The sequence below is a fragment of the Anastrepha obliqua genome, chromosome 5 (genome assembly GCF_027943255.1).
Source record: "Anastrepha obliqua isolate idAnaObli1 chromosome 5, idAnaObli1_1.0, whole genome shotgun sequence".
NCBI classification, from domain to species: domain Eukaryota; kingdom Metazoa; phylum Arthropoda; class Insecta; order Diptera; family Tephritidae; genus Anastrepha; species Anastrepha obliqua.
Window position 1 is genome coordinate 14,101,522 of NC_072896.1, and position 13,716 is coordinate 14,115,237.

At 34.0% G+C, this 13,716-nt stretch overlaps 1 protein-coding gene across 2 annotated transcripts in view; it reads right to left on the reverse strand.

Annotated features, from left to right (window-relative positions):
* Window positions 1-495: 495 nt before the first annotated feature.
* The window catches only part of LOC129246825 (stathmin), a 64,845-nt gene continuing 51,624 nt past the window's right edge, over window positions 496-13,716 (reverse strand). The window contains exons 2-6 of one of the 2 annotated variants that reach the window (XM_054885468.1): window positions 9,975-10,144; window positions 9,718-9,903; window positions 9,476-9,622; window positions 8,594-8,737; window positions 496-1,103 (exon numbers count right to left, since the gene is read on the reverse strand). In XM_054885468.1, the coding sequence (XP_054741443.1) occupies window positions 1,014-1,103; window positions 8,594-8,737; window positions 9,476-9,622; window positions 9,718-9,903; window positions 9,975-10,144 (737 nt within the window). In that variant the 3' untranslated portion in view covers window positions 496-1,013. The remainder of the gene's footprint in view (window positions 1,104-8,593; window positions 8,738-9,475; window positions 9,623-9,717; window positions 9,904-9,974; window positions 10,145-13,716) is intronic. The other variant, XM_054885469.1, reaches the window with a different exon arrangement.

Genomic DNA, 13,716 nt, shown 5'->3' on the forward strand with positions numbered 1-13,716 from the left:
TGTGTGTGTGTGTGGTGTATGTGTTCGTGTTTGCTTACAAATCATTCTATAATTTTTTTTTTGTTTTTTCTCTTTATTTTTTAATACGAAATATACTTATAAAATGTGAATCAATTAAAATCCATGAATCAGTAAAATAAATCAGTTAATTAATAATAATAATAGTAAAAATATAAATATGAATGTAATTTTAATTTATAATCGATAGTAATAATGAGAATAATAATGAGAATATATATTTTAATGCGTTTAATGCTTATGCTTTCGCTTCATTTTTCATTTTTCTTCGAATAGTTGTGTTTTTGTGTATGCTTTGCTGCAGATCATTCATTTTTTATATTATTCATAAATTTATAATTATTAAGTGTTGCTATTATTGGTTTTCTGCGGAGTTTGCATTTTTCGAGTGTTGAGTTACAGATCTTTGCAGTTGTTGTTGTTGTTTCGGTATCGTTTTTAATTATTACATATTTTTGTTTTTGTTTTATTTTTATGTTTTATTTTTTTCTATATGCAAGAGTGATGTGAAAACGCTTCTTTAAATAATTTGTATGGCTCTTTAATTTTTATTACTTCATTTTGTAGTTATCCTCGTTTCTTTTATATATTTTAAATATCATTTACGTAAGTTGTGCAACGTCTGGCTTCGTTTCGACCTTTTTGTCGCGTCTCCTATGCTTTAGTTGTTTTTGAAATACATATTACATAAGTAAGTGTTGTTGTTTTGAAGCTACCAAAAGTTGTTTAATGCTCATATGCTCGATTGCACTTCTAGCGCTGTTCCCAAGGCGGGCCCTTCCTATCTCTCTCGCACATACCCTTTTCTTTTTCTTTAGCAAAGCTCCTCTCAACCATTTTGTTTTTACGTTTCTAAATTCAGTGTTGTTGTTGCTGCTATTTTATTTTGCTCTTAATCTGGTTGTATTTGTTTGTTGTTTTCTATGTAGTATGTATGTGTGCTGGTTTTTGTTTTTATAAATATTATTGTTGCTATAGTTGTTCATGTTGTCGCTCTAACCAGATGAGGCAATAGCTGTGTTGGTATCATCACAAATCGTCTGCTGTGCCGCCTTGTTTTGGCGCACCAATTCAGCGCGACGTTCCTGAAGAGAGAGAGCAGTAAACGAGAGAAGCAAATTTTAGAGGAATTAATATGAGTTAAATATAATAAAATACTTAAAAATAGTTGTACACGTAAAGACAGTGCTTGTTTTACATGTATGTATGTATGCACATACATATGTATTAGGTGAACAAACTTATTCTCCAACAACAAAAACGTAAAGTGAGAGAAATTAATGTAAAGTCAAGTATAAAATACAATAAAAAAAATTCCAAAGGCATAAAATAAATTCGATTAAATTAAATAAAAAATTGGACAAAATAAAATAAAATAAATTAAAATTGAAATAAAACAAAATAAAATTAAATAAGATAAATTAAATAAAAAGTTAATTAAATTATAATATTCAAAAAATTAGACAAACTAGCTTAAAATCAAAATATAATAAAGTAAAACCAAAATAAAATTAAGTACAACAATAAAATTAAAAAAATATAATAAATTAAAATCAAATAAAACGAAATACAAAAAAAAAAAAATAATAAAAAATAAAATACATTAAATAAGAAAAACTAAATTATAATTATTATTAAAAATTAATTAAATTAAACAAAATATAACAAAATAAATTAAAATTAAAATGAAGTATAATAAAATAAAATTTAGTAAAATAAATTGAAATAAAATAAATCAAATTAATTTAAATAAAAAAATTAGAGCAAAATAAAATAAAATACATTAAAAAACTAAAATAGACTAAATTAAAATAAATAAAATAAAATAAAGTAAAATAAAATAAAATAAATAAAATCAAATAAAAATAAAATAAAATCAAATAAAATAAAATAAAAATGAATTAAAATAAAATAAAATAAAATAAAATAAAATAAAATAAAATAAAATGAAATTAAAATAAAATAAAATAAAATAAAATAAAATAAAATAAAATAGAGCCTCCTGCGCTGCTCAGGTTTGCTAAAACCGTTCACATCCTAGGTGATGTCTACTTTAAATCTAAATAAAGGTCAGCCTCCATCTGGTATCGCTAGGGACCAAAAGGTCTACGCGTGGCTTAATGCTAGCCGGGCTAACCTAACCTAACCTATAGGCCGTAATAACTCATTTAACAACTATTGGAGATTAAAACTGACGAACTTCAGCACCTCAGTGGAGGACAATTAATAATTTAAAAGTTTTAAATGGTCTTAAATCGGTTGAAATTAATTTGTTTTCAAAATTATGGATTTTTTTAGTAGAAAAGTTTTTCGGCAATTTGAGATCAAACCCAAAATTATCCAACCTTAAAAAAAATTTGATTAGTATTTCAAATTCGTCTATTTAATTGTCTGCAATTTGTTGATATTACAAAAAATACATGTGACCCATTTTTGTTGCATGTTTTTTTTCCTTATTCACTCCTCTCGGGAGCGCAGGGCCTCCACAAGACTTAGTATTGCGTTGGCTTCGTTGATATCTATTTTGCTTTGTGGCGGGGTAGGTGATTAGCCTGCCGCTACCCATGTACGAGTATGCGTGTAAAACAGAAAATTTTTTAATTCTTGAGTGCAATTAGAGCTAATTTAGGCCATCCTTTCATCGAAATTATTAGGTAATGTTAAATCTTGTAATTCAGTTCTTTTAAATTCAGCCTTCTGTTCACAGAATGTTTTTCTGCTGCCTGATGCCCAGACTTGTATTTTCTGTTTCCTGCTTTCACCAGTTTCCCTACAGGTGCAGACACGAAAGTTTTTGAATTAGATTTACTGATATCTTTTCAAAATCTACACAAGTGAGAATTTACGGGCTCTTTTACGCAAAACAGGAGCAACTGTCATGAGAACTTAAAAATAGTACGTTAACACAGAGCAAAAGTTTGTTCAACTTAAATTTTGTGTTTACACTTAATATTATATATGCATGTTTGTATGAATGTATTGTATGTGTCTTAATTAAATTGCTAATATCTAATATAGTAATTTCTCAGCTAAAGTTGTAACTAGAAACACAGTTGAAAACAAAATCTCTAATATGTTAAAGAGGTATTCACGAAATTAATCAGTTGCTTATTTGATTTACAAACTCATATGGAAAAATCAGGCTTCAGATAGGAGTAACGGTAAGAACATGCATATTTCCAACTGATTCTGAAATTTTCGTGGTTAGATTTTTTTAGATTTGTGGGAGGTTGGACAAGTCCACAGCACTCAGTCAGGAGACCATTGTACAATATCATACTATATTTTTTCGTATTCACTTTATTACGCATTTTACGCGTAAAAAACAATTTACGTATTTTCTATAATTTTCTTCAAATCAACTCTGGAATTAATATTTGTACTCTTCAATGGTGAAATTTCGATTATTATGTGGTGTTTAGTTATATTCATCATTTAAACCCAAATTCATATTAAAATAAATTTTACCAAATTGAAAAAAAAAAAATCTTTTAAATTTCTGAAGTTTTTATATTAAAAAATTTTGTGTAGAAAGTCGCTTTTTTTCTTTTTCTTTAACTCAGTTCTAAAAAAATTGCCCACCAATAAATTATGACCTGTCAATAAAGCGAGTTCAATGCCTAGTATTCGTTCATAAGGTGATATTGCAGCTTAATCCCAAATGATAAAATTCATTTATTTGCCTTCATTTTAATTAATAATTAAGAATAACATTTTCTAAGACGCCAATGGGCATAGAGGGATAAATACACCTGTGCAACAGCTAAGTTACTATGGCCGCAAATAATAAGAAAAAGACTGCTTAGCCTTTCAAGAGAGGATATCGCGAAGATCGTGGTTTGTATAACCCGTCATTGGCTATTTGGCAGGTATTCCTTGAGACTAAGAAGTTTCTCCCAAGAATATTGGTAGAAATTGTAGAGATGAGGTAGAAATTATTATTATTATATAATGGCTATTTGCGACTTAAAAATATATGTATACTGTGCAGCCATTCAGCCTACTCAAAAAGTTTTGGGCTATTAATAAATCCTTAAATTGCTGCAGGCTTAATTTCTACTAGGATGTTTGGATAAGCCCGCTTCTCAGGTAATTTAGTCTGCTGGGCAGTCGATTAGAACGTGTTCTGTTGTTTCTTGTGCCTCTTTGCAGGGTCTACAAGAATCATTTCCTGTCACACCAATTTTTTTTCATGTGCTCATTAAGTTTACAATGTCCTGTTAGCAGTTCAGTGTAGAGTTTTATGTCTTTTCTGCTGAGGTTAAGGACTGCCTCCACCCATATACGTTCTGGATCAATGAGTCTTTTCGTCTACCGCATGCCCGTTTGGGCTCTCCAGTACTCGATTGGGTCTCATTGTTCCCGTTCACGTAAAAAGGCACTTTTGAAGCTGTTGTTTACCCCGCAGAAAGGTTCAGGACCAATGAAGGGAGTGTTTGCACCCTTTTTTCGCTCATGTCCCGGAACCCACATCAGAGTAACAAAGATTTTCGAGAATTTTAAAACATTCCAAAACCAACCTTGATTGGAATGAGAAGCTAGCTAGTGATTTTAGCGCTGCTTGACTGTCAGAGAGAATGTTGTTATTGACACCACGCGTGCCTCTACGAAGACATTCCCTGGCACATAGCTCTAAGACGTGAACCTCCGCCTGAAAAATGGAAGTCGTTTCTCGTATTGCAATTGCCTTCTTGAAGTGTGGTCCGCCAACTACAGCACCGGCACTGCCGTTTTCCATTTTGGCCTTCATTGATGACCACCTTGAAATTTATGGGGAATTCTAGTTTTCTTTCCATCTTGTCACAGATCGTTAGGCACGGAGAGTTCAGGATTGAATCCAGAATTCTTACATGCCTTGTAAGATAGCCTTTCTTAAGATGAAATAGATTAGAAAGTCTTAAGACTGCACTAACTGCCGACCGTTTGCCTACAAGATGAAGTGGAATTAGTCCAGTGACCATTCCTAAACTCGTTGTGGGGCAAGTTCACATTGGTCCCGTTACGCTCAGACGGGTTATTCTGTATACCTTGTTAAGTGTGATCTGAGACTTAATTTGGTCTACTTTTGGCCACCATACCAAAGAGGCGTAGGTGATCATTGGCACTATTATTGTCTTATATGACCATGCCATCATCTTTGGCCGCAGACCCCATGTTTTACCGTAAAGCCTTTGGCACGTGTGTATTGCTCTCAAAGCTATATTTGTGATGTACGATAAATAAAGAGGAAGAAACAGTTGAGCACTTCCTTTGCAATTGTCCAGCTTAAGCTAAAATAAGAGCAGGTTTTCTAGCTAAATATGTTTTCAATTATCTTTCGGAACTGCCTGGCGTGAGGATCAATGAGGACCAATCCTGCGCTTCATAAGAGTCACAAAATGGTTCCACGAATAAAAATAAATGAGGTTCCCGTGTCGTAAAGTGGTATCACAACGGAGCTGTAAGGTCTAAGTGTGTTGGGCGTACAGACGGACTACTGCCATAACTAGCCTACGTAGCCTACTCTGTAATGCATCAAACCCTAAAAAAGTGTTCATCTATTGGGTTGGGGAATAAGTTCATAGTGTTTTTATATTTTCTTTTATTTTACAACGGTTTGTTTGCTGTTTGGCAAAGGTAAGCACTCATTCGATAGAACTCTTTTTGCTCTACAAAACTATGTTAATTGTATTTTTGAGTTATTTAATTTTTTTTTTGAGGCTTAGAAATGGAATACCCAGCCAAACCAGGCGTGAATTGGCGGAAAAAATGAACTGCGATCATAAAACGAATCTCAATCATTTTCATTCAATGGGATTTACCGAAAAATTGGGAGTCTAGGCGCCTCACGAGCTCAACAAAGTAAGTCGCCTTCAAATTGCTTCTCAGCATCTCGCCCGCCATCGAGCAACTCGCGGTCATGAACAGCGCGTTTTGTACCGAATCGTCACGGGAGATGAGAAATGGTGCCTATACATCAATATGGAGATTATGGAGATACGCCAAAGCCGAGAGTCAAGCCGGATCTTCATCAAAGAAGGTCATGGACTGGGAGGGTATAGTGCACTGGGAAATGCTCGAAAAGAACGCCACGGTCACCAAGAAGCTTTACATTGCCCAGCTACATCGCATGAGTGAGGATATTGGGCTGAAAAGATCTGATCGACATGGTCAAACTATACTCTTTGACGATAACGCCAGGCTCCATGTTGCACAAGCTTTCAAAGCCGTATTCTAAGTACCCGAATGGCAGGTCCCTCAACATCTGCCGTATTCTCTGGACCTTGCACCGACCGATTACCATCTTCTCCGCTCCCTGTCAAACCGTATGAAGGGCGTTACCTTCGATAACAAAGCCCTGGCCCTTAAAAACTGGCTCAACAACTTCTTTGAAACCACCACACCAGGCGATTTTCGATAGAGCGGCATAAAAAAACGGCGAATATAAAGGGTGGTTAAATTTCAAGGGCCGATGTAGAATGTGCACCACACCTAAACGCCAAGTTTTTTTCTGCATTTCATTTGACATATTTTAAATTTCAGACTAACTCAATTTGAACAATGGAAAGATACACAATCGAGCAACACGTTAAAGTTATTCAGGCGTATTATGAAAACGGGCGTTCAAATCAAAATGCATATCGCGCACTTCGTGAAGAAAATCATCTTCAGTGATGAGGCACATTTTCACTTGACTTGGATTCGTCAATAAGCAGAATTGCCGCATTTGGGCGAATGATAATCCAAGACTGATTGCCGAAAAACCAATGCTGGGTGCAAAGAGTGACTGTTTGGTGCGGTTTATGGGCCGGCGGCATCATTGGGCCGTATTTTTTCCAAAATGAGGCCGGTCAGGCAGTTACTGTGAATAGTGTTCGCTATCGTGAGATGATAACGAACTTTTTATGGCCCGAATTGGAAGATATGGATGTGGACGATATGTGGTTTCAACAGGACGGTGCCACTTGTCACACAGCTAACGAAACAATGGCTCTTTTGCGCGAAAAATTTGATGGCCGAATAATCTCACGTAGCAGCGATGTCAATTGGCCGCCAAGATCAAGTGATTTGACACCGTTGGACTTCTTTTTTTGGGGTTATTTGAAAGAAAAGGTAATTCGGCACATTAACGGCATAGAACCTAAATTATGCCTCAGCGTCATCGAAAATTTGGACCATCGGATGGAGGTGTGCCGCCGAGGCCGCGACAGCCATTTGGCCGATATTTTGTTCCATACGTAATTGAGCCATACCAATATTATCATAATAGAGAGAAATGACAATAATTTCCTAAAAAAAATTGTATTTTATTCAAAATCAACACCGGCCCTTGAAACTTAACCACCCTTTATAATTTATAAACTTAACTTATTGATATAATTATTGTTTTTTGTTTAAATAAAAGTCTTCGTTAAAAACGTCACGAACTTATTCCACAACCTAGTATCGCAGCGAGTATCGCAGGCGATGGAACGATGAGCTGTATGAGCTTAACGACGGCATAGACATAGCGCAGCGAATAAAAAACCAGCGGCTACGTTTGCTGGGTCATGTCGTCCGAATGGATACAAACGCTCCGGTTCTGAAAGTATTCGATGCGGTACCAGCTGGTGGTAGTAAAGGAAGAGGAAGGCCTCCTCTGCGTTGGAAAGATTAGGTGGAGAAGGACTTGGCTTCAATTGGTGTGTCCAACTTGCGCTTTGTTAAACTCGGCCAAAATCGCGTAAGCGGTTATCGCGCCAGTTAAGAAGAAGAAGAATATAATCTTCATAAAAACTGCCTCACGCGAAGCCTTGTATGCTCGCCATTTAAAATTTGTTCTTTTTCATAAAATATGTGGAGTTCATACATTTATTAAGCGTAAACAAATGTAAACAACTTCTTCAACGTCTGAAATTCTTTTAAAAAAAATTAATTTCTAGTTTTAATGCGGAGGGGGCATATTACTTTTTAAGTAATACAAAGTTTTCCTATTCACAAAATATGCCATTTTCTTCTGAATTAAAATATGAACTTATTCATTAATGTTTATGTATGTTTTTCAAATTCTTTACAATGATATTTCCATATGATTTTTTTGTTAATTTAAAAATTTTTTTTTTAATTTTTTTTTTTTTAATTTTTTTAAATTTATTTTAAATTTTTTTTTATTTAATGTTTTTTTTTTTAATTTTGTTTTTTTAATTTTGTTTTTTTAATTTTTTTTATTTAATTTTTTTTTTTTTAATTTGTTTCCTTATTATAATTTGGTTTCAGTACAATCATAAAATTATGCTGTAAAAAACATTACTAAATAAAACAATCAACCGAGTTCGTGAATACCCCTAATAAGTTACTTAGTTTAAAACTAAAACATTACAGCTTATAAAACTGCCGCTAAAAACATCAAACAAGCCACACATAAACAGCAAATTAAGAGAATAAAAAATTTCTAATGTTAAATAAAAAAGTTAGAAAGCTATGAAACCATTAAGCAAATATCCAAATCCAAATTTAAACTAAGCCTCGGGAATAAGAAACAAAATTTGTTTTAATGCACAAACAGTGTTGATGAGTTACGAGTAATTACAAAATGAGAGACAGTGGTGACACCTACAAGTTTTTGAACTTTATCAATTTTCTTTTGTATCTCCTTTTCGCGATTTTGCTCGGCAGTGTACAATTTATTTTCAATAATGCGGGTCTTCTCCTCGAGTTTTTGTGTTTCCAATTCGTCGATTTGATTTTTTTTGTTTGTGTTCTACAATGAATACATACAAATGCAGTCAGTCAGTAATTAAGAAATGCATGAGCACAAGTTATTTTTTTTTTTTTTTTTTTTTTTCAATTTAACATAAACAAATTGGTTAGTATTGCAAAGCAAAACATAAAGGCAGAGAAGTGGTTGCAAGTAAGAATCATTTTAAATGGATTGCATGGATGTTAGTAGCAGACGAGAAAGTTGCTGGACAATTTTTATTTTTTTATTTTTTTGTTTTTGTGTATGTTTGTAGTTGGCAGAAAATGTATTAGTTAATTTTAATTTAATAGGCAGAGATTTTAATTCAAATGCAGGATTTCTCAAAACGGATTATTTTTATTGTATTTAGAGTCATCCAAGCTCTGGGCAACATGCCAGTGCAGTGTGTTTGAATGTGCAATTCAAGTTATTTATGGGTTTCTTCTCATACAAAATAAGTTCAACTAATGGCATACAAAATAAAAAAAATAAAAAACTGAAACTACTAAACTTACATAGTTCTTTACAAATTTTAAAAATTCAAACAACTCTGTACATTACTTCTATTGAATGGTAAAAAAGGTGTAACTTTTTGAATGATCAAATTTTTTGAATCAAGTTTGAATGCGATTATGGCATGTGGATGGTAGTGGTTGTGGTGGTGGTGAGAGAGAGTGAATGTTAGTACGAAAATGAGTTGTGAGTTGGAAATCTTTCGAAACATAGTTAGAGTAAAAGAAAAAAGTCGCATTTGCTTACATGTTCCTTAAGACGTTCGAGCATCTTTTTGATGTTCTCATCTCGCAAAGTCTGAGCTGTCTTCAATTTCTCTTCAATGGCCTCTTTCTCAATGGATTTCTGCTGTTCCAATTGTTCGCGTGTCTTCTCAATTTCCTGTGAGTGAATCTGCACGGCCAATAAAAAGAACAACAATAGCAGAAATAGCAAATAGCATAAAAAACAAAAACAAAAAAATGTTATAATAATTTCATGCTGCTCACCTTCAATTTCTCTTTCATGTCGCTAATAATGGCTTCACGCTTCTCAACATGTTGCTCAATTTTGGTCTCCAACTTTTCCTTGGTCTGATTGATGAACTCATTGGTGATTTCATCCTTTTTGCGTGTGGCTTCTTCGATTTTCGATAGTTTGTAGGATAAATCAGCCATTTTCTTTTGCTCCAAAGACTGCAGCAAATAAAGAAATAAAAATTATAGTTTTTTTATAATTAATTTTTAAAACATGAAAGTGAACTTACAACACGTCGCTCTTCGGCAGCTTTCAGCTTTTGCTCGATTTCCTCGGCTGACACATTTTTGCCTGGTGTCACTGGACGCTTGGGCACCACCACATTGGGTGCTGGCTCGGCTAGGATTACTTCATAGCTGAGACCGCCACGCGATTTCTCCTGGCAGCGAATTTCAGTGGCTGTAAAGTACAAAGAGAAAACGATGAATATAAAATTTAATATTTTTAATTAATTTTTTAGTTTAATTTAATTTTTAATTTTAACATAAGATGTGGTAAAATAATTCACAATTGATTGAGTTGCTTTTACTTCTCGTGCATGGAGTCTCTCACATGCAGGCTCAATGAGAGAGAGAAGGGCAAAAATTGTAATTTGCGATTCTATATCAAGTATTTTCGACATCTCGTACATTTTTCTGAAAATTGGTTACTTGTAGGCTTGAGTATAATAGGAAGTGAAATTAAAAAATTTATAATTAAATTTATTCCATGTTGAATACTTTCAATACATTTTAACGTAAAGGAATTAGAATTTTTTAGGTTAAAATATACTTAAAAAAAAGAGGTTGTCTGTAAAGTCGGTTTACTGACGATAGTTTAACGTGATAACGTCATAAGAAAATACTGATTGAATGGTTGCATTTTTCAAAAGAAAATTTTAATTTTATTTGTTTGATAGCTATTTTGTATGGATATAGAGAATGAGGTAACATTAACATAACATAATATACTTTAACATAACATAACATAACATAACATAACATAACATAACATAACATAACATAACATAACATAACATAACATAACATAACATTACATTACATAACATAACATAATATAGAATTATAAGACGTTATCATGTCAAAAAATAATAATAACATTAAAACAACAGGTATTATTAACAAACTTGGCTTTATTTTAAATTCTTCAAGTAAATCAAATTAATAATAATCAATAAGAAGGCATATGCAAATACAAATACGTGAATTTATATATGTACATATGCGCATATACATACATATATACGCTCACGTAAGTAGGAGAGAGCAAGATGTCGAACGTTGCCGTTCGTTTGCTTTGTTCGTTCCGCGCTTTCGCTTGCAGTTCATTCAAGGTAACGGCAATGAGCAAGGTAACGACAAATGAGCAAGGTAACGGCAATGAGCAAGGTAACACTAATGAGCAAGGTAACCACACATTTTTTCGTGCGTGCAGCCTGTTAAATGGAATTATAAGACGTTATCACGTCAAAAAATTGTTTTGGAAAATTTGTTATGTTTTTGAGAAAATTTTTTAAGGAACATTCTTTTTTGTCATTTTGGTAAAACTCCAAATAACTAATTTTAGTTTATTAAAAAAATCTAGTCCATTTTAATTCCACTTAGTTCATATGCTTGAAATGGAACTTGAGAAATTGGAATTCTAATGTTAAAGCATTCCATTATACGAATATGCGATGATGATGAACTCCACTGCGCTTTGGATGTTGGCTACCGAAAAATATTTATACTTAAGGGTGCCGTAGCTTCAAGGCTTACTTAGATCCGCAAAGGACGTAAAGGTCAAGCTCCAGCTGGTACCACTAAGGACCCATTGGTCTGTGTGATCGCTTTCAGTCAGCCAGGGTAACACAACTCAACCAAGGGTACCATATAAAAAACTCGATGTCACTCTCCAGGTGGCGCGTAATTTTTTCAGAATAAAAAGTAGTATGGGTGATCAATCATGAGGTGCTTTTTTCAATAGTTAAAAAAAACAAAAATGTAAATTATGTTCAAAACCTTTATTTATCATTTGAAAGGACATTCTTTGACATTTACTTTTTGAATATGACTTCATTCAAATGTAGGCCGCAACTACGCTTAAGGTGGTCCATTCTGAAGATCCAATTTTCAATCACTCGTTCGAGCATTTCGACTGGTATGTCGTGAATAACACGCGTAATGTTGGCTTCCAGAGCTTCAATCGTAGCTGGTTTATCAGCATAGACCTTGGACTTCACGAATCCCCAAAGAAAAAAGTCCAAAGGTGTGATATCACAAGATCTTGGTGGCCAACTCACAGGTCCTAAACGTGAAATCAGCTGCTCTCCGAAATGACTTCTCAATAAAGTCATTGTTTCACGAGCTGTATGGCACAGAACGCTGATTTTCATAATACAGTTGAACAATTTGTAGACGTTGTTGCGGTGTGAGTCTTTCCATGATGAAATGCCAAACGCTGTTCAACAAATCCACGATGACAGTTTGCCACAACTCGCGCGCGATCTGTAAAAAAACGCAAATGAAAAAAACTCCTCTTAATTGATCACCTTATATAATCGGTGTAGAGAATTTTGTTGCAATAGGCGCTTACACTCTTTTGGGTATTTTACCGAGCTCCTCCTTCTAGTTGAGGCGTGATGGAGGGAACTACAGTTTTAAGCCGACTCTGAAGGCAGATATTTTTGTATGAGGTGCTTTTTCATGACAGAAATACACTCGGAGGTTTGCCATTGCTGCCGAGGGGCGACCACTATTAAAAAAAAATTTTTCTTCACTTTGGTGTTTCACGGGGATTCGAACCTAGGTCTTCCGGTCTAGAACTTTGCAGAACTGCAACGTTTTTTGTGTCAAGCCCGAACAGAAAACTGTGAACTTTTTTCTAAAACTTGAAAGAAAAAACGTTCGGCTAAAGGCCGGTATTTTACACAACACAATTGATGGAGTCAGTATGTGACCACCGTTGAAATCATTGAGCACCCGATTTGCCTATCTTGCTTAGAGGAGCCGGATAGCTCTGAGAATTTCCTCTGTATCTGTGAGTGTCCTGGCTTCGCTAGAGGAAGGCTACCAACTTTGAGTTACGATGTCATGAGAAAGAGTAAAATTCGTTCTCTCAAACTGGAGGATATTTTCAGATTTGCCAAAGAATCTGGAAAATTCTCTCTCTCGTAGGGAGCTCTATAAGGTAAATTCGGGGGTTGTTGGATGTTATTCGTTTCGTTCTTGGTCAAAAATTCACAGATAATTTCTCTATTTCTCTCGACCTCTGCCCCTGTCTCTATTCTAAACTATTTCTTTCTTTCTGTTACTTCTCTCGTTTCCTCCTTGACTATCCACCCTTCAATTTTCTAGTGCTTTAATGGGCTTTTTAGCCTGAGTGTTTTAGGAGTTACCAAATTTTTCGGTTATTCTAGGCCCGACTTCTTCAAATTTCAATGTGTTTTTAGACCAATCGCCAAAATAGCCTTCACCGAAAAAAAGCTGTGCAGCCGACATTTCTTTTATACTATTTAAAAAAAATTATGAATTATACAGTTTATGACATGTAAAACCAACTATTATAGAATTGTGATTTATTTAATTGTCGTGCTGAAAAAACCTTCCAAAATATGTTTATTTTTTCCGGCGTTACAGTGGCCCAACACTTCAATGCATTTTTGTATGCTTCCCACTTTTGTATTTTATTATTATTTTATTTCAATGCCTTCAGAGTAATTATGGAAATAAATGTATTGGAAAAAGTGTTCTTGCTATGCCACAAATTATTATATACGTATGCACATATATAAATTGTTTTTATTGTTTTTCATTTTAGTTGCTTTAGCTGGTTTTTATGACATTCCTTTTCATGGGGAAATATATTTTGCTAAGTTTATTTTAGTGATGAGGCTCTATGAAAAGTTTGTGGCTAAAAAGCGCACGTTTTTTAGTGAGGGCGTAGGTGCATTTCTCTTCCATGAGCATACACCTGTACATGTATATATGTGT